At 33.3% G+C, this 27,165-nt stretch overlaps 1 protein-coding gene across 3 annotated transcripts in view; it reads right to left on the bottom strand.

The window, feature by feature from the left end:
• Positions 1–27,165, bottom strand: part of ADGRL3 (adhesion G protein-coupled receptor L3) — a 415,454-nt gene that overhangs the window by 315,474 nt on the left and 72,815 nt on the right. For all 3 annotated transcript variants that reach the window (XM_057727606.1, XM_057727608.1, XM_057727607.1), the window contains exon 2: positions 19,847–19,956. In XM_057727606.1, the coding sequence (XP_057583589.1) occupies positions 19,847–19,956 (110 nt within the window). The remainder of the gene's footprint in view (positions 1–19,846; positions 19,957–27,165) is intronic.

Genomic DNA, 27,165 nt, shown 5'->3' with positions numbered 1-27,165 from the left:
CCACTTGTATAGGGTCCTCTGATGTTTCACTGAGCTTTTGGATGTTCTCAACTATTTTTTTTATCAATTTTCAAGTAATGTCAAATATGTTTGACTTAAAACACTATTGAGGCTTATTTTTTAATTCACTTCATCATGAGTATTTCTTCTGCCTTGAAATCTTTGCTTATTTTTATTTTTAAATATTTCTTTCTATTTCTATAGAACCTGGTACATGGTAATTTTTATTTTACACATATAGCACTATAACAGTTATTTGTATTCTCTTACTATTTGGTGATAAGCTTTTTAAGGATATTAAGGTTATTTTGTATTTAGTCTTCAATTGGTCATTGAATAAATACTACTAAGTATCTTCTGTATATTGAGCAACATAATAACGAGACAGGATATAAACACGCACAAGAAACATAGTTTGTTATCATATGGAACTTGGAGAATATATCACTTATCATTCAGATAGAAGGCATACAATAAATATTTGTTGAATGTACATGAGAAAACTTTTTTTTGTGCTTGGTGGGATTTTAAAATAAAGCATCTGTTGCAATTAAAACTAAAATATAAGCTAGTTGGACTTCAAGTATCTTAATTACATAAAATAATAAATCACTAGAATCCATGATAATAGTGATAGAAAAGAAAGTAAACCTATAATGGAAAATAATCTGAAAAACAACAATGTAAATCAACTATACTTCAATAAAAAATAAGTAATTAATTTAAAAAAGAAATAAAATAGGTGCTTGAAATCACAGTTCACTCTCCTGTTTTCCTATGGAAGGAAAATTACTGTGAAGATTAAGTAGCACTTGCAGGTAACTGGTAAAATTCATAGGCAGTCAAAACCCTCTCCTGGGAAGCACACTCCTTTCTGGAATGGGATATTCCCCCTGATTCTGTGGGTTCAAGTCAGATGTAGAGTCAGAAATCTACATATAATAAATTTGAACAAGAAATTCTACCCTTAAGAACTTACCACCAGACTCACATGTTTTGTTAGAGGGTTTTTTGGGTAATACTTATTATAAATGTAGTCTTAGTTACCAGCTGTATTTAATGACTACACACTACATTAGGAAGAAAACACCATAAGGGCCAGACTCTTATCCATCTTATTCATTAGTCCATGCTGACTCCTTAGCATGATACCTGTATTAACGGCATACAAGATTCTCAACTGTGAGTAAATCTTGTAATTTTCCAAGTTAGACTAAAAACACAACCTTGTTGAGTAAATAAAATGTTAATACCGCAAATGTGGCCACATTTTTCGTAAATTAAATTTCTATATTTTTTCTTTATACATGTCATCAGCATATTAAAAAAGCAAACAAATTTTCAATAGGGCAGGGCAGATAAAACGATTATGTGATGGGTGACTGGATTAGAAATAAAACGTAGAAAACATACTGTTTTGAAGTCATTATCACCTGCTTGGTTCAGAAATAATTTTGTGAATTACATACATAATGTATATATTTTTTGCTCAATATCTAAAGAAACAGAATACTACAGACTACCACAAGCAAGTTAGAAAATGAATATCATACTTAAAACTTACAGATGTAATTCAAATTTTTAGGATTGGGAGACTCTTACAAGTTATTAACTACCTTGACAAAGAAAAGAACTTGGGCTTCCTGATGCTCTTCTAAGTAGACTCCAACTATATCTGTTACATATTACTGTAGATAGTCTCTACCAAAGTTCACAATATGCTATTTAATATCAAGCTGAAGAAAGCTGACATGACCACTCCTTTCTTGCCAAACATTGGAAAATTTAATTAAATAGACATTTGACTTCAAGAAGGCAATGTTGAAAACTAAATAAACTTTATCCTTTTAACCTTATTGACTGACCAAAGTAACACGAAAACATCAATACTTCATCTGCAATGAGAACTCATATTGGATGAACTTCGTCTCTGTCAAGGATGTGATTACTAATGGAGGTGGTGGAGCCAGACTTAAAAATCAAATTACTCTGATGTGACAGCTTAATCTCAGACTTAACATAATCTTTATTCTACAACTTTGAAACTTCTTGGTGATTTAATAATACTCAATTTAAGGGTATAACATTATAAGCTTTAGGCATGCCAGTTAGAATTCTGGCATGCTAAATCTTTGGTTTGTCTAAAACTCACATAAAAATAGAATAAATTTTGGTTGGAGCTAAAGTGATCCATTTCCTTTGAAGCTTTAGAAAAGTGAACAGGACAGTTTAGAGGTTAATCTGGTTACTTTATGTAAGAAACTAAATAAACAGTAGTAATATTGAGTTAAAGTAGGATAATAGAAGAGCATAAAACAAAAGGATACACTTTCTGTTATTATTCCAATTATTGCTTTTCTTTTCACAAAAGTGAGAGTCATGAAGCCTCTCAAAACTAAAAATGAAAGAAAAAAAAACTGTCCTTAACTTTAAGTACATTCATTCATGGATTTTGGCATTTTTCCCTGAGTTCTAAATTACTTTCACACAGCGAAGCTTTATAAAAAATGAAATTATACAATAGTTTGGGGGCATGAAGAAATTACTAAGGAGCAAAAGGACTGGAGCATGTTAATTTTCAAGATAAGAGTTCACATTTTTCCATGAGTAGTCAAGAACACACTGAAGCTACCCACTACATGTTTATGGAAGGATTAGGATCATTGAATTCTTCAAAGTATAACAGATTCAACAAAGTAAAATAATAATTGTATTATGAGATTGAATTGGTGACAGTTCTTCAAAATATAAAGATGGTGCTCAATGTGTGTGTGTGAGAGACAGACAGATCAAATGCCTAATAGTCAGATAGAAGGCAAATAAAACTCAAGCAGTACCTTGATTGTATAGTTCTTTATAAGGAGTTGGAAAAATACAGAGGAACAAAGGAAGTGTAGAGACGAGGGGAAGAAAGGAATGCCAAAATGAATTAAGAAAGAAAATTGAGAGGATGGATTTAGATATTACATAAACGATAATATTTTCACATAAGTCAGAAGAAGAACTTAGCAAAGGAGGAGATAGTAAATGGTCACAACTACTGCAGGGATATTGAAGAATAGGTTTTGAGAAAATAAAGTTTGACTCAAAAGAAAGTTTCAGATGGTTTTTGATAAAATATTACCAGTAAACGAAGGAAAAAGATGGTGAAGGAGGCACCTACTAAATGCTTAAGGAATATCATTAAGGTATAAAACAAAAACAAAAACACTTCCAGCCTTGCTGCCACTACAGAAATTAGTTTATATGTATAATAATCCCTCTGTTTCTGAGCAGCTCAAAGTTACTTTGGTTCTCCTACCATAGGTATTTTGATTAAATGAGCTACACTACCTGTGACAGATGTTATTAGATACTTCCAAAGTTTATTTAATGAAAATTCTCCAAATCAAGTGACTGTACAGATTCATAGAACACATGCCTCAAACATTAGCAATTGTCAGTGGTATTGGGTCAGCCACTTTGGTGGAGAATTAAAGGTCACAGATTCAATCCCATTCAGCTTGACTCTATAGCTTGAACCATTACCTTCAGTCAGTAGACAGTATGTGTCAAGTGGCAAGTGCCTCACTGCTGTTTGAAAAGTAATATAAAATAAATCATTCTTAGTAGGTCAACTGTCATCTTACTCATAAAGATTTAAACATCATTCACCTTATCACATACAAAGCAAAACAAAAGTTTCCATCAATACGGGAATGACTGAATACATTGTCTCTATCAGCACATGAAGTACTAAAAAGCCCTTAAAAAAAGTCAAAGTTATACCAGCTGACTCTGGCTAACTTCACAAGATATTGTACAATGAGAAAAACAAGATGCGTGTAGGACATGATCCCATTTTTGTAAAGACACATAGACACACACCCAGACATACACATATATAAATCTATATTCATGTAAAAGCCTCCAAAGGATACCTGAGTACTGGAAGAACTGTCAAGAACACACACTAAATTTTTATATAATATGTGTGTCTGCTTATGTGTGTGTGTGTGTGTGTGTGTATAAATCCCATCCTTATAAAATCATACATGTTGGACTTCCCTGGTGGCACAGTGGTTGGGAATCCACCTGCCAATGCAGGGGACACGGGTTCGAGCCCTGCTCTGGGAGGATTCCACATGCCGTGGGGCGACTGGGCCCGTGCACCATGGCTGTTGAGCCTGTGCTCTAGAGCCTGTGAGCCACAGCTGTTGAGCCCATGTGCCGCAACTATTGAAGCCCACGTGCCGCAACTATTGAAGCCCACGTGCCTGGCGCCCATGCTCTGCAACAAGAGAAGCCACTACAATGAGGAGGCTGCACACCACAACGAAGAGTAGACCCCGCTTGCAGCAACTAGAGGAAACCCGTATGCAGCAACAAGGACTCAACGCAGCCAATAAATAAATAAATTAATTAAAAAATCATGCATGTGTGTATATATGCATAAAGCAATGCCTAAAATAATGGTAAATACAAAGTTAGTTGAATTTATCTCCAGTTATAGAAACTCAAGTAAACTTTACTTTCATCTTCATTTATATTTTTGTAACATTTTATTGTTTGATTATTTATTCTTTATATAACTAGAAAAAAAGACATTTTATTGTAGAAGAAAAAGGCAAGTGGATTGGTGTCAATTTAATTCATCAGTCTTAAATCAGCCATTGACTGCCCATTTTCTCCTAGATATTGATATTATGAGCATTCAGAGATTGTTGATACTCAATAATCAGGTATATCTGGTCATTAAGAAATAGAGCAATAGAGCTTCACATGTGTTCTATACTGAACTGCACTCTTTTAAAAATAAAAACTCATCCTTTAATTAAAACAAACTTGTAGAAGGCTGAATAATGATCCCTCCTCAATTGTCCATGCCCTAATCCTCAGAACCTGTGAATGTTTTACCTTTCATCACAAAAGGAACTATTACAGATGTGATTAAGTTAAGGATTTTGAGATATGAAGATAATTCTGAATCATCCAGATAAGCCCATGATGAGTCCTTATGAAAGAGAGGCAAGAGGGTCAGTGGCAGAGAAGAGATCTGAGGACAGAAGTAGATGCTGGAGTGATGTGTTTTGAAGATGAACGAAGAGGCCACAAGCCATAGGATGCAGGTGGTTTTTAGAGGATAGAAAAGTCAAGGAAACAGATTCCTCCAGAAGGAACAGACCCCTACCAATTCCCTTATTTTAGACTTCTGACCTCAACACCTGGAAGAGAATAAAATCATCACCATGGTGTGATATAGTAGCAGTAGAAAACTAATGCAAAAGTTTAACAATTATTAACAGCAACAAACATTATAAATCAGATTCATTTCAGAGCAGGACTTACAGAATAAGTGATAGTGATCACCTCACTGAATAACTGCCGTTTCTCTCCCTCCTTGTATTAACACAGGTTCCCGACAACGACTCCTACCCTCCTGATAGAAAGTCTTTTCCAGTCAAGCTAACTTCAGCACACACAATTCTAATTTTTAGGCATCAGGCTAGAGGGTAGTAAAATATTTTGCAAAAGATAGCTGGTTAGGCTTCTCAATTCTCAGACAAGAAGATACTTTTACCAGCCTTTAACAAACTGAACAAAATTGCATGAGTCAAAGAGACCTGTATTTAAATTCCCATCCCTTCTCCACACTCATCTACCAGGCATGAGAACTTGGACAAACTAAGGACTTAATATATATTCTTGTGTTCTTTATTTTTAAAATGGGAACTATACTACATAAATAAACAAACTGCTATTAGGATAAAGTGATATTGTATACAAAGTATTTAGCATAGTGTTAGCACTTGGTACTTGCTCAGAGAACTATACTAGTAGCAAAAAAATCCTCATTTTTCACTAGCGATTTTTCTTCTTTATATTTTAACTTTGACAAAGAGGAAGAAAATCAAGTAGAGGAGTTATAGTCTATTTTTATTAAACACTCTAATATATTCTTTCTCAATCAACTGCTTCCTGGGCCGTCAGCTTCTAAGTCACTCCAGTTTCCACTTTAATCAGAGAATGATCTGCTAAATGTTTAACGAACTATTTGCATCAAATAGTTACCTAGCAACCATCACTAATATAAAATTAGATTTGAGTTTCTGTAAAAGTCTACAATCTACTGAAAGGATTCAAAGATAGACTAATACTAATCTATGTCAGAATTTTAACTCTTAAAAACACACCCAGGTGGGCTCTCAAGAGCCTAAATAGGGGATGTGCAATATTATTTATAGCTTGGTATTCAGAATTTTATTATTTATTGTTTTCAACAATAGGCTGAACACTCTATTCATATTGTATGAAAGACTAAAATAATAGTAGCAAACTTTTATCAAGCACTAATTACATGCCAGAAACTATTTTAATTCTGCTGTGTGTATTAATTACTTGAAGACTCAAAATAAGTTTGATGTAGTGCTTGCACTGAAGAGATAAATCATATTTCTAAAGCATTAGATTCATTTGGATATTTCTGGCAGATGATGAAACTCATCTCTATTATCCGTCAATGAGGAAAAAAGATCCTGGCTTTCCATCACAGGTAAAATAAAAGGGCCTTTATAGGTTGGTCCATGTGAGCTCTGAATCTTGAGCACTTTTAGAACAAATGATAAATGGGATTTTTAGTGAACAGCTCCTACCAGTGTTCAAGCTACTGTCTAATGATAAAGATGAGGTATTTCAGCATTTTAGAAAATACCATCTGATACCCCCAAGGAGCTGCAGCTGTTAAGATTCAATCAAGTAGTATAACTCATCATAACTCATTTTTTATTAGAATCAGTGCTAATCACAAATGTAAGCCAATGCTGATAAATGACCAATGGATTGCCGGGCCCTAAAGACAAAGAATAGCTTATGTTTTTTCACTTTATACTTACCACTCATTCTTAAAAAGAGTAACACATGGCATCTGTTGCAGAGCAGACATTCATAATTTATGAGATCTGAGCTTGATATTTGAAACCATTTAACATAATATGAGTATTAGTGAGTGTATGATAAAGTGGAATCAGGAATTCTTAGAGCTTTGCCTTGATAATCTCCCCAATATTATTCTTTTACTAGGCAAGCATTTTCCTTGAAGTTAATCCTTGATGAGTCTGGGTAGATAGCTTGATAAGTAACAGATCGGATAAAACCAAAATATGGCTAGAAGAACAATTTCTGTTAGATTCTGATACACACAAGTAGCTAGCTACCAGTTCTATCGGTGCTTGAACAAACAGAATGAATACAGAAGAAAAAAAAAAGAAAGTCTTCTTGTAGGAATAAATGCATTTTATTTCCAACAAATTTGTATATGATCTTCCTTCTGAGCCCGTCCTGTTATCCTGATGAACTTAACAGCAATGAGTTCTCTACGAGTAAGAAGAATAGCGGAGAGAGCAAGTCAAGGAAAATCACATGAAAGGAAATCCTATGTTCAGCCTTTCGAGAGAGATTCATTCTTCTCTTCTCTCCATAAGTGTATCAGCTGAGTTGTTTTTGTTTGTTTGTTTGCTTTTAACTGCAGACAGTTTTTAGCAACTATGAAATCTCAGTGTAACTGAGTACTGAACTTATTTCAAGCTGCTTTAAAAACTAAAATGAGAAGGGATTTGCCACAGAAATTTGGATGCATATTCAAAGGCTTCCAAAAGTAAATGGTTAGCATATAGTGAACATAAAAGCAAATTGCACACCCCACCGTCTCTAAAAATGTTCATTTATTGGCTTTCTCCAGGCAATTTTGAAATAAGTTTATGAGAAAGGCCATGAGGCTTGAAGTCTAGCCATATCCATAAAAAAGACTGCTCTTTCATAATACTGAGAAAGTTGGGTTTTTTGATATCTCAATATGCTAACATTAATTATATTAATTACAAGCCATATTGAAGGCAAACAGACAAAATAATGAAGCAGTCACATCAGGGCCGTTTTGAATTTTGAAATCTTTCTGGAAGAATCTGAATTAAAATGAGGAACTGAATTAGAATGCCAAATATCAACTAAAGGGGATATATTTGAATCTTTTATATTTTTGAGAGTATGCCTTAATCACTCCTTCTGACTCTAGGCTATAGAAAACTATTCTGAAATTTAAAGAAATAGAGTAGCATAATGGAAAGACAACTTACAATTAAGATTCAATGCGTTATAATGATACAATCATTAACTATTTCATTTATTCTGAGTCTTAGGTTGTTCACCTAAAAAAAAAAAACTAACAAGACAGGTTGAGATTGCTTCATAACTAAAGTACACTGTTATCACCTAGAGCCAGTATGTGAAAACTCATATAATAAGGGCTGAACCAATATTTTTTGAATGAAATAAACGAACATGGCCAGGCTCCACCTGGATGTATTTGAGGACATTGACACCTTTTTATCTATTGCTATCTATGGGGAGAAATGGGTCTGGAGGTAAATAAACTAGTACCAAAACCTAACACCAGTGAGGAAAGTATGAAACAAAAAGACACAATACCCAAATTCCATAGCAAGCTTGGATGTGATTCATGCAATTTCCAGTATCAGCAGGTTAAGTCCAAAGGGGATGCAGAGCAGGGAACATGTGATAAAAGAACCCACAGAAACCAATGAGCTGAGGGTAGATTCAGCAAATTTGCTTGATGTGTCTTAGTATTACTTCTCGGTTAAAGAGAGCAACCCCATAAAAGAGAACTGGTTCAAAAGCTAAATCATATGACAGATGCCTCTGAGAAGGACACAAAATCCAAAAGTGATCTGAAATAAAAAACGAGGAACTAAGACAAAAGTCTTGTCTGTGAAATTATACAAATAGCAAGAGCAATAGAGAAGGCTATAACTCTATGATGCTTGGGGCTCCCTGGGATAAGTTAACAACATAACATAATTCTAAGTCACAGTAAATGAAAATATTGATTGTCAAAAAAATGATCAGTGGTAAAAAAAAAACCAAAAAACGATGGCTGAGATGCCACAGCCATATTAATTTTAATAGCTATGATATACTGAGAATTTCTAGATATGACCATCACTGTACAACCTTTTGACATATATTTAATTTTAATTTTCATAGACATTGTATGAATTGATTATCAACCCTATTTTCTATGTGAAGAGACTCATTCACAGAGGAGTAAAACAACTTCACTAAAAAACAGCTATTAATTAGCAAAATCAGAACATAAATTTGAAGGCTCCCACTCTTAACTGCTATGTTATACTCTCATGCTTGAGAGAACTGGTACAATGCAATATTACTCAGCCATAAAAAGGAATGAAATTGAGCTATTTGTAGTGAAGTGGATGGACCTAGAGTCTGTCATACAGAGCAAAGTAAGCCAGAAAGAAGAAAACAAACACCATATGCTAACACATATATATGGAATCTAAAAAAATGGTACTGATGAACTCAGTGGCAGGGCAAGAATAAAGATGCAGATGTAGAGAACAGACTTCAGGACCTGGGGGGCAGGGGAGGTTATGAAGGGGAAGCTGGGACGAAGTGAGAGAGTAGCACTAACATATATACACTACCAAATTTAAAATAGATAGCTGGTGGGAAGCTGCTGCATAACACAGGGAGATCAACTCAATGATTGGTGATGACTTAGAGGGCTGGGATAGAGAGGGTGTGGGGATTTTTGTATAAATGCAGCTGATTCAATTTGTTGTACAGCAGAAACTGGTACAACAGTGTAAAGCAATTATACCCCAATAAAGAGCTTATAAAAATAGGGAAAATGTGATAGGACCTGCCACCTGTCTAAGTAATAATTAGAAATATGTCATTGCCATAAAGAATACTTGAAAACCATCACTTCTTTTGTCTCCATATCACTTTTCTATTCTGTATTGTTTCTATTCTAGTTCAAGTAGAAAAGCAATTAGCACAGAGAGGAAGAAATATATTTATAAAATATATTAATAAAAACTAAGCAATATTAGTTCCTTCCCTGTCTGATTCTATGTTGATATGATTACTCTAAGGATTACAGAATAGTGAGAAGATTATGGTTTCTTGGAAGTCAGAAAGTCATATTTATACTATTGGGGGCATTAAGACATTGTGCAATGTTTTAAAAATAACTAGGTTTTCATTAATTGCTGATAAAACTAAATTAAATTAATACATACAAAGTAAGCTTGGAAGTCCATAAATATGGATTTAATTCAAGTATTACAAGTCCAGTTTTTGTGAAAAATTCCTGTTTGTTTAAAGAATAAGAAAATTTAAACAGAAACTCACTACATTTATTCATCCTATCCATCTAGCTCATACAGTTATAATCAACCACTTATTTACCCATTCACTATTTCTGCTGCCTCATATAAATAGTAGATAGGTGTAATACAGTAAAATTGATTTTACTAAATACTAACTTGACTTCAGTTTGCCTTGGGTTTTATATATTCATAGAATTAAAATGACTTTTGTCTATAACAACATGCTGTGCATCCCACATTCAGCCAGTCCATGAGAGGAAAGGTTTCTACATTTACATTTTAAAAATATCATTACAAAAATACATGATAATCTTTATTTAGAAAACAAAACTATGTCTTTAGTACTCCATTTCCTAAGTAAACAATGAAATTTAGACTATATTAATGATGTCAGGAAAAAATATTATAGCAGGTTGTATTAGTATTCTACTGCTGCTATAACAAATTACCACAAACTTAGTGGTTTCAAACAACACAAATTGTCAGAAGTTCAAAATGGGTCTTAAGGGCTAAAATTAAGAGGTTAGCAGAGCTGTGTTCATTCTGGATGCTCCAGGGGAACATATATATGTCCTTGTTCTTCCCAGCTTCTTTGAGGATACCTGCATTCCTTGGCTACTGGCCCCCTTCTCTATCTTCAATGTGTATCACTCCAATCTCTATCTCCTGTTTTGAACATTAACCTCTTCCCTCCTTTTCATAAGGATATTTATGATTAGATTGGGCCCCCATGGATTATCCAGGATAATCTCCCCAACTCAAGATTTTTAATTCAATCAAATCTGCAAAGTCTCTTTGCCATTTATAAGAACATATTCATAGGTTCTGGGGATTAGGATATGGATTTCTTTGTGGGACCATTATTGAATCTACCATGTAAGTATTTAATTGTGTAAAAGAATTTGGGTTTTATAGGAAGATTTTGAAAAATTTTAAGCAATTTAAAAAATTTACAACATTCACAGGAATTATGATCTCCTATCATTTGAGAAATTCCTTAAAAATAAAACAAAACATTAAAATTTATATAGATTTTCCCCTTTACTAACTAATCATTTTAATGGGGTACTATTATGTTAAAATTTAAATATTTGAATGAATTACTTTCTAAGCAAATGGATTAATTTTTTTCTAGTTTCATAAGATTAGAGATTAGAATACAATAAAATTAACAATGCTCTGTCATAGTATTTAGGTTGCTTTTACAAGAATTTAGAAAAATTGTATCTGGAAAATTAACTCTTTAGATCTCACACATCATGTATGCTATAAGATCTTTTTAGCAACAAACACTTTGAAAAAAAAAACACCTCACCTTCACATGTTTTCACTACTTCTCTTCCCATACATATGCAGTATATTTTAAAAACTAAAAATCCTAGAAAACTTGAAAGAAATTGCTGCTTCATTATTAATGGTATTAATAGTACTAATTGCTGGTTGGTATCTCTCCAAGTCACTCTCTCCAATCTTAACTGACTGCAATCACACTGACTTTCCATCAGGTATCAGGACAAACCAACCTCAGGCTTTTTGGAGCTACTGATCTCTCTGCTTTGAAAGCTGTTTCCCAGGCTCTCTGCCTGACTGTCACATTCTCATTCTTCAGGCTTCAAATATCCTCTCTTTTATCACACCTATATAAACTGGCCCCTTTATTGTTTTCTATTGTACAACCGTGTTTATTTTCTTCTTGCATTTTATCATTGATGATTATATGTATTGGTTCATGTGTTTATTATTTGCCTTATCCATGAGACCTCAGATCCATAAGGCCAAACTCTACTTTTCTCCAGCACTTAACACACTGATTAACCCATAACAGGTACTGATAAACTTCTATTGGTAGAATTATTGTTGGTGCAAGAACTTAATACTACATATTTTGAAAATAAAAAAATATATATAGTAACTATTTAGAGTGCTTTTATACCTAGCAGCATTGATTAGATACAAACTCTAGAACAAGAGTTGAAAATTTAAGTATCTTCAGAAGCCAGGAGATATTTTAAAAGATTATAATGAACCACGTACAATACGATAAGTAATGGAAATTACAGGAAATAGCAAAGAACAGACCGTATTTAAAACGTGCAGCACCTACTCAGCTCTAGCCTATTATAGCCCAAGGGAATACAGGTCCAGTGTTTCTCCAGACTTCATGTTAAATCTGAGTTTAGGGATTTGGGAGGACTAAGGAAACCCTCTGCAGGCTGAATCTGGCCCGGGGCCACTAACCTGCAGCCTTTGCTCAAAAGTCTACTGAGGGATCTGATTCTTTCTAATTGTCTATATGCTCTTTGCCAGCCCCATTCCCCTCCCTTGTAAACAACTGAATTTCATGCAGTCCTGCTGTCCTAGCCTAGATCATTACAGGACTTAGATTAGATGGATCATTTTTATAACTGATTTATTCAAACACAGAGTCCTTAAGAGACTGTCCACGAACTCTTGCTCTCTAGATCACTAGATCTTATTTTTTCAGACCTGCTTTTTCACCTTTTTTCTTTTGAGCCTGGAATTCCTACCCTCCTCCCCTCCCACCCCCCAAAGTCTTCATTTTTCAACTTAAATTAGTCAAAATTGGTTTTTGCAGATTTGCAAACAAGTATTTCTTAACATATTAGTTAATTATACCACTTTGTTCTCCACACTGTGATGGGTACTAGGGCTCAGAAGAATCCCAGCACACAGGGAAGTCATGATTTCTACCGTGCCCATCTATGGCTTCATCTCCTGTCACTCTTGTGTTTTGTTTTTTATGCAAACACCAAACTGTTTTGGTTTCATATTCACGGGAACAGCTTCTTATCTTACATTGTCCCATCTGCCAAAAATGACTGCCCTTCTCATAAGTCTACTCATTCTTTAAGACTCAGCTCAAGGGCCATCTCCTCTAGAAAACCTTCCTTGAAGATATAGCCCTCACACAACCCCTACAAACATCAGCCACTATGTGATGTGCATGTCTTCTAAGTACACTGCTATATGAAGTGCTCAGTTGCTTTGCTTAACTAGTAACAGTGTAACTTTGGGGACCCTGAGCCTCATTTGGCTAAATTCCTCTATGGCAGAATTTTTATCTTAGCATTCTACCTAGTGTTTAGCATAGTGCCTGGTCTGCAATAGATGTTGTGTGATGAAAGGAAAAAAAAGAGGGAGGTCTTGAAAGCAAATGATGTAATCTAGTTGAGAATAATTTCGACAAACATATGAAGCAGCTAGACAAAAGCATAAGAGAATTTAGGATGAGAGCTTCTAAGAAACTGTATAGTCCACCTAGGCTTCCTAGGTAAACTTATAATAGCAATTTTTATGAATATTTCATATTTGGGACATACAATAGAGGTTTAAATTATCTATTAAGTAATCACTGATTCACCTGCAATAGTTTTATGAATTATATGTTAGGTGCAAGATACTATCAGGTAGAGAGAAACTATTTAAGGAACAAACTATGGTGGAAAGAAAAAGGAGAAAAAGAAAGAATTTTGTTGTTCTTGTTATAAGTATCATTCTAAAAAAGAGAATTTAGATAATTGACATTCCTCTTACAAAGAGACAATACTTGCTACATTATATGGAGACATACAGAAGAACAATATGAAAAACAAATTGGTTGCTAGGAGCATTCTAGCATTCTTGAGGAATAAAATCACAACATCAATTTGGAAAAACTAAAATTCATATTATCTATATTTTTTACCATAGATCTCCCCTTTGAATTAATAAGGTCTTGTCTGTAGACAAGAGTTTCTTTTGTTTAACATTTTAGCAATGAACATAATACTTTTAGAGGATTAAATTTTGACTATATTTCCTTTTCTCTTTCAATCATTCAATACATATTTATTGACTGTCTCCTGGAAACTGGAAAAGGTATTGGAAACTGGAAAAGGTATCAGAAACTGGAAAAGGTACCAAGGCACTGGGAATCAAATTTTATCTTGACGTTCTGTGATAGTTTTAAAATTAAACATATGGGTTAATTTCAGCATGAATTTTAAAATATGTAATTATTTATTTACATAATAGGAACCAAAGCATGCATATATTAAAATATGCACTCAGTTGAATATTAGTTGCAAAATGTATTTAGTTATTTATAACTAAATACTTAAAGACTTTTGTTCATTTTAAATGCTGAAAGATAGCACTTTTTCTTTCAGTAAAAAAAAGACAAAATAACAGATTATATAATTAACTGTAAATATTAATTTCCAACATTACTTATTTTGCATGTCTTTCCATAAAGACAATCACATACATAACTTCAAATGGCTAATGTGAATGGTGAGAAAGTCTGTAAGTTCTATAAAATAAGATTGGTTTAACTAAACAGTCATTTCTAGTAGCTCTCCAATTGTGTGCTTCCCCAATCTATTTCCAAGAAAATCTACCAGGAGAGAAGATAACTAGAATAAGTAACATGGGTTTTGTATTTTTAAAAAGAAGAAACAAAGAACTGAAGAGAAATGCTGGACTGTGAGAGAAGACAAACACTTTTTGAGTGTAATGTGTGTGAAACTGTATGCCTTGGAAGAAAGACAACTTATTAGCAGGATATAAAGTAAAGATTTTTTGCTCAGAAACACTCTATGTAGGTGGTTAGTTTCTCTCTAACACAAGTCATCTCCGTAAACTGGCTAAATGAAGCAAGCTCTACTTAAAGATGCCACAATTTCCATCCCAAATCAGGCTAGAAATGATGGGGTGGGGTGAGAAGAAGGAAGCTGTGAGAACAAGAATGTGGCATTGGGAAACCTGAGGTTTAACCTCTTGAATATTTGGGTCATCACCTGGGGAGGAATCACCACAATGGAGGAAAATCAAACCTCAAAAGAAAAGGCAAAGGCTATAAAAGTCACAAGGTGTCACAGGAACAGAGAAAAGTATTGATTCATCTGTCCCCAAACAGGGTATCTGTGAACCCAAACAAGAACATACAGACAATAGGAAGAAAAGATTAAATACAACTTTAGTGATTTGGAACAAATTGAGTACAAGACACTCAAGAAACAGTATAAGACAAATTTAGTAGCCTCACTAAATTGTTTACAATTCCTGATTTTTCTTATTTTATTTCCTACTGCCATGTTTTCAAAACAAGTCATACCATTTGCTAGATTTGGGTTAAAGTCCTTTTAAAAGTTTCATTGTTCAATTAAACACCTATTTACTGACTCCTAAAACTCTGTGCAAAAATTATTGCAAGCTTATTTTAGATGTTTTTAATTTTCCTTATTCTGTGTGATACAATAAAACTGTTGAATTTTTCTATATTACCTACAATATACTTATATATCATCAATATTGATGTTTTTCTATATATTTTTGTTTTTTCTATATTTCTATATTTTCTTTCTACATTTTTCCATGAAAAAGTATCACCTTAAAAATCAATATTACCATAGAAACATACACACACAGAGCACATATAAAAAAGAACATAATAGTTTTCCACATATCCATATTAAGAAGAAAACATTCATAAATATGAAATATATCACCATATACACTGCAGTTTGTCATCTTAAATTCAAAATGAAAATGTGTATTATTAAATTATATAAGAAACAGAACCTAAAAGTATTTGCTGTTTGGTTGTTGATCCAGTTGTTCAGTAAGAAAATTTTCAAATATTAATATTGAACCCTAAATATGAAGTCTGTCTTCTACTAATACAATAGGGTCTTTAAACAAGTGTATTAATTAAGTACAAGGATTTTCTCCTATAATACAGGTTATTTAAATAACTTATTAAGTTACTACTTAGATAAGAGCTTCATTCTAAATTGTTGGTGGTATTTTTATAGCACAAATTAGTCTTTGCCATAAAGCTTCATTAGGTGTTCGAGAAAATAAAAGTTTGTAGTGATTCAGCTCCTTTAAGAAAAGAATACAAACCTCTTAAAAATAAGTAGCAAAAGAACAAAGAAAAAGGGTCTGGGCCCTTGAAGCACTTGCTTTCACCATGTACCATCACTGTACTGATGTAAGTTAAATATTGAACACCATTGAATAACCCATGAAAATGTAAAGGGAAAAAACCAAGGGGAGAACTATAGCTGGGTCCTTAAGAACAGATATTACAGACAAACTCAACTCTTGGCTCTGCCATTTTCTAGTTATTCTACATTTTACATAAAACATTTTATTTATCCTATTGAGTTTGTTTCCTCTTCAGTAAAGTGGTGACACTCATACCTAACAGGGAGGAGAGTGTTGGAATTAAATAAAACTATATAAACATATAAGCCATGTAGTAAATGACATGTAGTACATGTTAATAAATGAAAGCTATTTTAATAGGTGACTATTTTCAGCATTGGAATAAATCAGTATTTTTTTTTATGCTGGGGAAAAGAAAAAGAGCTTATCATTATCTAAATCAGAACTTGTAGTAGTTCCCCCCCATCAATGGGGAATACCTTCTAAGACTCCCAGTGGATTCCTGAAACTGCAGATAGCACCAAACCCTATATATACTGTTTTTCTTCCTATACATACATATCTATGATAAAGTTTAATTTATAAATTAGGCATAGTAAGAAAATATCCAAATTTCCAGCCTGACTCCTCTTGTGCTTTGGGGCCATTTATTAAGTAAAATATGGGTTACTTGGACACAAGCACTATGATAGTGTGACAGCTGAAGTGTCACAGATGAGTAAGTGACTAACAATCGGGTAGCGTGTACAGTGGATATACGAAATAAGGGGATGATGAGTCAAGTCTTGGGCAGGACAGCAGATGTCATCACACTACTCAGTGGCATATGATTTAAAACTTATGAATTGTCTATTTCTGGAAATTTCCATTTACTATTTGCAGACTGAGGTTGACCACAGGTAACTGAAACCAAGGAAAGTGAAACCACAGATAACAGGGAACTACTGTACTATAGATGAGGGAAAGTCTATAAGGTGAGATCCAGAAAATTTTAATAGCTTACCTGAGCTAAAGGATCCAGATTTTTTTGTTAAGTAACCAGAACTCCTGATATCTGGCCATTTTTCTACTAAGCCAGCCTACCTTTCAAATAAGTCACTATAGTTTATTTTATGGTTTTTACTTTCTTTTGGATTATTTTCTTTTAAATTCATGTTAAATTTACTAAATGAGTTGCCAGTTGTCATTACACTTTTAACTGAAACATACTGAAGCTAATTTAAACAAACACGATCATAATAATGAAATGGAGCCGGATCCTATGGTCCTCCCCACCCCCCCCACATGTCCTCAGGCCGCCTTTTGTCTGCAGAAAAACTTTAGCCAAAGAATAAGCTTAATCAGAGAAGTGAGAAAATGCAGAAACAAAAGTCAAAGGAGACCAAATAATAATAGTTTAGTCAGTAAGCAAAGTCAAGGGTCTTTACTTCCCTCTCAAGGGCAATAGATAATATTCTGAGCCATATCTGTGAGCTGTCTTATAGATACTGAAACCCCCACCAGGTAGAAAAAGTTAACTACATGATGACCAGACTGTAGTCATGACATAAGCTGCCACAATTCCGAGAAATGGCCTCAAGGAAATGGGAACAAAACGACCCTGGAACTGAAGATTAACTGTACTTAAAACAATCAAGATGATGCTGATTAGACCACCTCATGTGCTGTTTCTGTATGTACTGTCTCCCTCTGTCTATAAAAGCTCTTGCCCACTGATTGTCAGTGGCGGGGAGTTGGCCTTCGGACAGGCGTCACCCTCCCCGTTGGTTGCCAGCACCCAAAATAAAGGAAACTTTTCTTTCCACCTACCTTGCCTCTTTATTGGCTTTTGAGCAGTGAGCAGCCAGACCCCACTTTCAGTTACACTGTATCATTTAAATTAAACCAAGTGTACACTGGAAAGTGGTTGCACCTGTGTTTATAATTCTGATTTAATGAAACAATCAGATAAATATTTTAATATAATATGAACATACTTCTAAGACAATCAGTACATGTTCAGGATTACCAGAAACCTGTAAATATAGGATATTTAAGAATCAAATTGCCCAACTCTAAAAATTTATGAGCGAGAGAGGAAATCTGTGGTAAACCACAATCCTTTGGCACAAAAGTATATGAGCAAGTTATTATTTATATTGAAATGATTTAAGAAGATACTTTTTCAGAATGAGTTTGGCAGAGGATTTTGGAGTAGTTAACCTCAAAGAAATTCTAAAAAAAATACAGAAAATTGAAAAGCAGCTGTGAAATTCTTTACTTTTTAAAAATTGTGAAAATAAAACAATATTTGACAAATCTTTACCTTTCATGTTTCTTAAAACTGTCTTTAAAAATAAGGCACACCCTATTTTATATTTTTAAAAAGGCCTTTGGAAATAGCTCTTCCACATATTTCAAAAAGATCTTATTATGCAATCTGTCACAGTTCTAAAATGGACTACAAATTTTATTTCTTTAAAATATCACTAATGAACAATAAATCGTCATTTAGCTTTATATTTTTATAGAAGGGTCCCTGGGATAACAATATAAGAAGTATAACCTCAATGGAGGTTTCAATAAAACCTATACTTTTTCATAACAAAGAAAGTTACCTTATGAAACTTCATTACATATACTTTCTCTAATCAACCACACTGTAAATAAAGGAACAATGAAATTTTCTCTTGATTGCTTTCTTTATTACTTTTAAATTTCAATTCATTTCTCCTTGGCCAAATTTCTCTATATTATTCGAGTATGCACATTTATGGCTCATGAGCAAGCAATGTGCTGCTTTTTAAATAAACATCAAGGAGGCAAGCCTAGAACTACCTCTTGGCACAGTATACTTGCTGATCCCCAGATACTTCGTTGCTTCTGAGATGTCAAAGGAAGTTGGAACCTGGGATTTGTTTATGATCCCAGGAGTTTTCTACCTGTGGGATGAGCTGCATATCTAATATGAGAATACAGAATTTCCTGAGTGATCTTCACTAAGGTATCCCATGAATAATTAACAAGTCAGATCAAAAGTACTTTCTTTTGAGAAGCTGATTCTACCTTTGGATAAAAAAAAATCAAAAAATGTTTCATTTTTGATTGTTTGATTTTTCTTTATTCCTGAAAAAAAATAAGTTGTTGGTATATCATTTCTGACATAAAGGTTGCAAAGATACACTTCTTGAGACTATAACAGATACATTCTCTAAAGACTGTTTTAGTGCATGTAATCCTTGTATTTTCTTTCCAGTCTGCTCCCTCTGAATAAATATATTTCTAATTCTCAACATGCTGGCAGCACAGGAAACGTAGATATAATTGCTCATATCAAATTCAAAATTTATCATTTTCTACACTACTATATATACAAGTATATTATTCACCTTCACTTCTGGTTTCTTGGACCTGGAGGGATATAGTACTGGCATTCCACTCTTTCAAACTTTTTCTAAATATTTTATATTCTTGCATTAAGAAAAGAGTTTTAGAATAGATACAGATATACAGAAATGTACAGTCAAAATTAAGGATTATGCAGGCAACATCTAATTCTTCTAAGGGTGGGGAGAATGTATGACCCTGGAAAATTAAAATTAGCCAGTTTTTGATATAATTTATGTGATTATTTTTATGTCTTCATAGAGAATATGTTGTCAATGCATGCAAAACAAAGCTTAATATCTTTCCTTATTATAAGAAAAGTACAGGAATATACATACTGTAAGGGACACATTCATACTGCACTTCAAGGTATTTATAGGTTCCCGGACACGGGTCTGGAAAAACATCAGGACCTGCCACCACTGCACACTGGGTTCTGTTATTGCACCTAAAGTCAAGAAAGAAAAAAAGAAAAAATAATAAGCTTCTACATAGTTAAATCATTAGCACCAATACAACCTTTATTTTAGTTCCTAATTATACAGATTTAAATATGGTTTTGGTTAACTTAGGGTTTTAGGCATCTTAAGGAAATATCTGTAGCATACTTAAAAAAAAACTAGACATTAAAAATTAATTTAGTTTATTCATATTAACTAATCAAATATTTGATTGAACACAGCATGATTTTAAGTTAGAAGTTAAATATTGCTTAAGCAACATTAACTGGCCCATAGGATACTGCCAATGTGAAGACAGGATTATTTGGTAGGAAAAACTCACTTTCATTATAAAGAAATAATTAAGAAAATAGAACCACAGAGTTTTATTAGGCAGTAGTAAAATAAATTCACTGATTACTGTATTATTTTATAGGCAGTGAACATATGGTGTTGAAACAGTTTTAGCCAAACCTAAAAATTAAAGTCAATAAAAATTTTATATTTAAATTTGAAATATATATAAAATTTTAATTTTTATAAATTAAAATAATAATAATTAATCTTAGAAGTAAGACCATTTTTAACAATGGACTTATGTTCCTCATGTTCAGCTAAATAATAACACTAACCTTACAGACTGCTATTCACAAGCCCAGGACCAGATGGATTCATGGGTGAATTATATCAAACATTAGAGAAGAGCTAACACCTATCCTTCTCAAACTCTTCCAAAATAGTGCAGAAGGCGGAACACTCCCAAACTCATTCTACGAGGCCACCATCACCCTGATACCAAAACCAGGCAAAGATGCCACAAAAAAAGAAAATTACGGACCAATATCACTGATGAATATAGATGCAAAAATCCTCAACAAAATACGAGATAACAGAATCCAACAGCACATTAAAAAAATCATACACCATGATCAAGTGGGGTTTATCCCTGGGATGCAAGGATTCTTCAATATATGCAAATCAACCAACGTGATACATCACATCAACAAATTGAAGGATAAAAACCATATGATCATCTCAATAGATGCAGAAAAAACTTTTGACAAAGTTCAACATCCATTTATGATAAAAGCTCTCCAGAAAATGGGCATAGAAGGAAATTACCTCAACATAATAAAAGCCATATATGAGAAACCAAAAGCCAACATCATTCCAAATGGGAAAAAACTGAAAGAATTCCCTCCAAGAACAGGAACAAGACAAGGGTGTCCACTCTCACCATTACTACTCAACATAGTTTTGGAAGTTTTAGCCACAGCAATCAGAGAAGAAAAGGAAATAAAAGGAATCCATCTCGGAAAAGAAGAAGTAAAATTGTCACTCTTTGCAGATGACATGATATTATATATAGAAAACCCTAAAGACTCTACCAGAAAACTGCTACCACTAATTGATGAGTCTAGTAAAGTAGCAGGATACAAAATTAATGCGCAGAAATCTCTTGCATTCCTATACACTAACAACAGAAGAGCAGAAAGAGAAATTAAGGAAACTCTCCCATTTACCATTGCAACCAAAAGAATAAAATACCTAGGAATAAACCTGCCTAAGGAGGCAAAACACCTGTATGCAGAAAACTTTAAGACACTGATGAAAGAAATCAAAGATGACACAAACAGATGGAGGGACATACCATGTTCCTGGACTGGAAGAATCAACATACTGAAAATGATTGTACTACCCAAAGCAATTTACAGATTCAATGCAATCCCCATCAAATTACCAATGGCATTTTTCACAGAACTAGAACAAGAAATCTTACAATTTGTATGGAAACGCAAAAGACCCCAAATAGCCAAAGCAATCTTGAGAAGGAAAAATGGAGTTGGTGGAATCAGGCTTCCTGACTTCAAACTATCCTACAAGGCCACAGTGATCAAGACAGTATGGTACTGGCACAAAAATAGAAAGGAAGATCAATGGAATAGAATAGAGATCTCAGAAGTAAGCCCAAACACATATGGGCACCTTATCTTTGACAAAGGAGGCACGAATATACAATGGAAAAAAGACAGCCTCTTCAATAAGTGGGGCTGGGAAAATTGGACAGCAACATGTAAAAGAATGAAATTAGAACACTTCCTAACACCATACAAAAAATAAACTCCAAATGGATTAAAGACCTACATATAAGGCCAGACACTATAAAACTCCTAGAGGAAAACTAGGTAGAACACTCTATGACATACATCAAAGCAACATCCTTTTTGACCCATCTTCTAGAATAATGGAAATAAAATCAAGAATAAACAAATGGAATCTAATGAAACTTAAAAGCTTTTGCACAGCAAAAGAAACCATAAACAAGACAAGAAGGCAACTCTCAGAATGGGAAAAAATAGTTGCCTATGAAACAACGGACAAAGGATTAACCTCCAAAATATACAAGTAGCTCAGGCAGCTAAATACCAGAAAAGCAAATAACCCAATCCACAAATGGGCGGAAGACCTAAAGAGACATTTCTCCAAAGAAGACATAAAGATGGCCAACACACACATGAAAAGATGCTCCACATCACTCATCATCAGAGAAATGCAAGTCAAAGCCATAATGAGGTATCACCTCACACCCATCAGAATGGCCATCATCACAAAATCTGGAAACAACAAATGTTGGAGAGCGTGTGGAGAAAAGGCAACTCTCCTGCACTGTGGGTGGGAATGTAAGTTGGTACAGCCACTGTGGAAAACAATTTGGAGGTTCCTTAAAAAACTACAAATAGAACTACCATAGGATCCAGTAATCCCACTACTGGGCATATACCCAAAGAAAACCATAATCCCCAAAGAAACATGTACCATAATGTTTATTGCAGCACTATTTACAACAGCCAGGACACGGAAGCAACCTAAATGCCCATCAAGAAATGAATAGATAAAGAAGATGTGGCATATATATACAATGGAATATTACTCAGCTTTTATTACTTTCTTAAACAGATGCTTCATTTTTTTTAATAAATTTATTTATTTAATTTATTTATTGGCTGCGTTGGGTCTTCGTTGCTGCACACGGGCTATCTCTAGTTGCTGCAAGTGGGGGCTGCTCTTCATCATGGTGCGCGGACTCCTCATTGTAGTGTATTCTCTTGTTGTGGAGCACAGTTCCTAGGCGCGTGGGCTTCAATTGTTGTGGCACATTGGCTCAATAGTTGTGGCTCACGGGCTCTAGAGCACAGGCTCAATAGTTGTGGCGCACAGGCTTAGTTGCTCCGTGGCATGTGGAATCTTCCCCAGAGCAGGGCTCGAACCCAGTCCCCTGCATTGGCAGGCGGATTCTTAACCACTGTGCTACCTAGGAAGTCCCAGATGCTTCATTTTTGATATGACCTTTACCTCTGAATCCTTGCTAGGATACTAGTTGGATAATGAGCATTTAGGGCAGAACTCATTTTGACTTAGAATGAAAATGTTGTGAGTTTACTTGAGGCTACCATTTTCCAAGCTTCCTGAGGATTTTATTTAGTCCTTAAATTAAAATTGATTCATTAGTGAATGTCTTAAACTGAAAAATACATTCCGTGTTATCAGTGAAAGATTAATGAAAGCCAATATTTCATTCTCATCAGGCAGTTTAGCATAACAGCTAATCCTGAGGGTCAACATGTTCTAAAGTTCTCTCGTGTAGATTTAGTGTCTAAGGATGATCATCAGACAATTGTATAATAACAATGTAAGTGTGGCTGTCCTCAACGTGCATTAGAAAAAGGTAGTGCAAATATTTTAGTGCATTAACACTTTTAAAAAATAGCAGTACTTCCCTATTACATAGAAAATCCATTCGAGGAAGCTGTCTCAAGTTAAAAGACATGTTTTCGTTTTTGTTTTTTTTTGCAGTTAAAAGCAATACAATCTTCACATCACATCTTAAAATAATAAATTCATAAATCTATCTCAGGATATTACACAATGAGCAACTATATAAACTCGGTTATATCCATAATTGTTACAGAAACAATCAGTTATTATCAGAAATACATTTGAAGTAAAAATAATGAAAACAAAGTATACATGATAAAATGATATTTAAATATTCTGTAAATATATTATTGCTGATCTCATATCATTAAATTACAATGTGTGAAACAAATATATACTATGATATACATAATATATTATCTATATATAATGTTTTGTCTCTTGGCCTACTCTTGTTTTACTCCGTACTATCATCCTATTTTCTAATTACTACAGCTCTTATAATAATGAAATTAATTTACAATCTGTGTCTATTCTTATAATTTTAAGATATATATGGGCAATTATAAATCTTTTACTATTTAAACAATCAATGTTTGATATCAACAAACCAAATTACTAGTCATTTTTGAGTAGGGCATAAAGGTTAAAATTTATAATTATGGAAATGTGTGTTTTACAGAAAACTGTTTTGAATCAAAAAGATTCAAGTTATAACTGTATAGATCAGTTATAATTGTATAGATCAGATTTACAAATAAAATATGGACATTATACACATCCATCCATCCAATTATCTAAACATAGTGGACTGACCATTTACATGTTATATACTATTTAACTTACAAAAATACTGATTATTTATGTATTTGTAAGAAAACTGAAATAAGTGACATTTGTTATGAACATTAGATATTCTCGTGAGTCCCAAATATCTTACTTAATGTTAACCAAAGAAGAATCAAGAAAGCCTTCTAACTGATCAGATAGTGTATGTCAAGAGGTATATAAATCAAAACATGCTAAACAAATAATATACTGCAGTCATTGTCACTATTGTTCTGTAGAAAATAATACTTTACAGCATTTACTTTTCAAAATAATTTATATTCTACCATTATTGCTATATCAAATGGTTTTTATAAATTAAGATCTTGAAAATTCAAAAGACAGGCAACCTCTGGATATTATTTTTGTATAAGATATAATACTGATTGTTTAAAGACCAGCTACATTTCAAAAATAGGAGTTTAAAAGTCTGTCCTGGGCAGGGAGGGTGGGGGGGACTTGAGGGGTGGGGAGTCAAGGAAGGGAGGGAATACAGGGATATGTGTATAAAAACAGTTGATTGAACTTGGTGTACCCCCCAAAAATAATAAATAAATAAATAAAATTTAAAAAAAAAGTCTGTCCTCTTTCTTTTTTATGATTTCAATCACTGTGAATCCAAATTTAATTTAATATTAGATTAAAGATTATTGATCAATTTATACCACTGAGTACTTTTATAATTATATCACAGTTGTCAAAAGTAAATTCATTCTAAAATACTCTTGATGATAAAAGTGAAATAAAATAATTGCATGTTCCAATATGCTTTACACTCAGATTTTTCTTTATATTTACTTTTAATTTAAATATAAATTAAAAAATGATTTTCAGTATTCCTGATATTAAAGATATTCTTAAAACCCACAGTAAAGGATAAGAAAAGATTATGATAATATGGTCAAATGGATCCTAATCTACTAATATTCACAGAAAAAAATGCCATAATCTTATAAGAGCATTGTTTTCAACTTTTGATAAAAGTTTCAATATTTTTTCATTGAAGACTTTATGCAATAAAAATTTTCTACCCCAACAACAGACAATGTTCAAATAAAGTATTTGATAAAAAAAGCAGGTGACAATAACAAGTAGGTAGACTACTCAAAGAACTCTCTTGGAGTTTCAAGTTTTACACACATATCACAGAAGCCAATTATTTTGCTACCTCACAGAGTTGATGTGCTTATAAAAATGCATTAAAAATTTGTAAAGTATCACGTAAATGTACAAGGTATACTATTTGCTGCTGTAGCTAGCCTCGTTATTATCATTATTAACATTAGTCATTTGTCTTCAAATGCATTAATAACACTTCATTCCAGATAGACTGAGTCTTTTGGGAGAAACCTACAACACAGAAGAAGTGACAAACAGAAAAGTACATAAGTTCTCTGGATTGAGAGTAGAAACAGGAAAAAAGATTCACTTTTTTTTTTTAAAGTAAGCCAAATAAATTAGTTGTATGCAAAGTACATTCCCCAGGATACCATAAGTTTGAGATTTATAGTAACTCTTTAAATTTATCAAACATGTTCACATATATCCTACTTGCCACTTCTTTTTGAGGTGAATATTACTACTGCCAATTTCACAGAGAAGGGAATAGTTGTGGCAATGTTAAATAACTTTTCAGACTCTCAGTAATCAAATAATAGTCACTAGACTCCAGAAAAGTGACCTGAAAACCACTATCCCATTGCTTTGTGAGTGTAAGTCATGCATCTCATGGTCACTCTGGGAAACTAATTTAATTCATTCTTATAGGTTGTCAGGAGTACTATGATGATCTGATGAGGTAAAGACCAGTTGTGAAATATCTAACTGGCCCAGGATTAATTCAGTTTTGGTATGAATCAGGCATTCCAAGGAAGCTCTGAATTTAAATTAACATTACATAACCCAGCCCTCTCAATTCAAATTGGAATGCAGCAATCAGAAAGATCAATCTCTGAACATAAGGTGGAAGGAGTAATAAAATAAATGAGTATTTACTTATAAATAGACTATTCCATAAGAAAAAAAGAAACACGAAAACATGCCATTTTAATTCAACCCACATGCAAAGCTCCAAGTTAAGTATAGTTACCATCGATTGATGAAGTTTATTTAATAAATATTACTTAATATGTTGAATGCTATTGGTTATTAGCACTAATTTTAAAGCAATATTGCATAACTTGAAAAGAGATCTTATGATGACTGCCAGGGAAAATAAACATAATTACGGGATTAGAAATTAGATACAGAATCATTTGATGGTAACTTATTCATTCCAATATGATTCACAGCAGTATAAGAACAAAATTAGTTAAGTACGATAATGAAAAAGTCATCTCTGGGGCAAAAAATTGCCACAACATACTGCAGCATATAATAAAAATGACAGTGCCAGGTTTATGCACATATTATCTATTCAGTAAGTTATATGTAAAGTAAATGAACCAACCTCTTTTCTGCTAAATTTAATAAAGTGATGTTTGTTTTAACTTCCATATCTAGATAAAAATTAGTAACCCATTATCTCCCCCAAAAATTTATAGATTAAGTATATGAAATGAATTGTAAGTATAACTCTATTTTAAAACATTCTTACATAATAGACACATAGGACTGTATTGGTGGTTCCATAGCTCTAGTAATCTAATTGGTACAATTAAAATAATTTAAAT

The sequence above is a fragment of the Hippopotamus amphibius genome, chromosome 3 (genome assembly GCF_030028045.1).
Source record: "Hippopotamus amphibius kiboko isolate mHipAmp2 chromosome 3, mHipAmp2.hap2, whole genome shotgun sequence".
In the NCBI taxonomy this organism is placed as follows: Eukaryota; Metazoa; Chordata; class Mammalia; order Artiodactyla; family Hippopotamidae; genus Hippopotamus; species Hippopotamus amphibius.
Note: the sequence above shows the minus strand (reverse complement) of the source record. Positions and strands in the feature narration are given on the sequence as shown.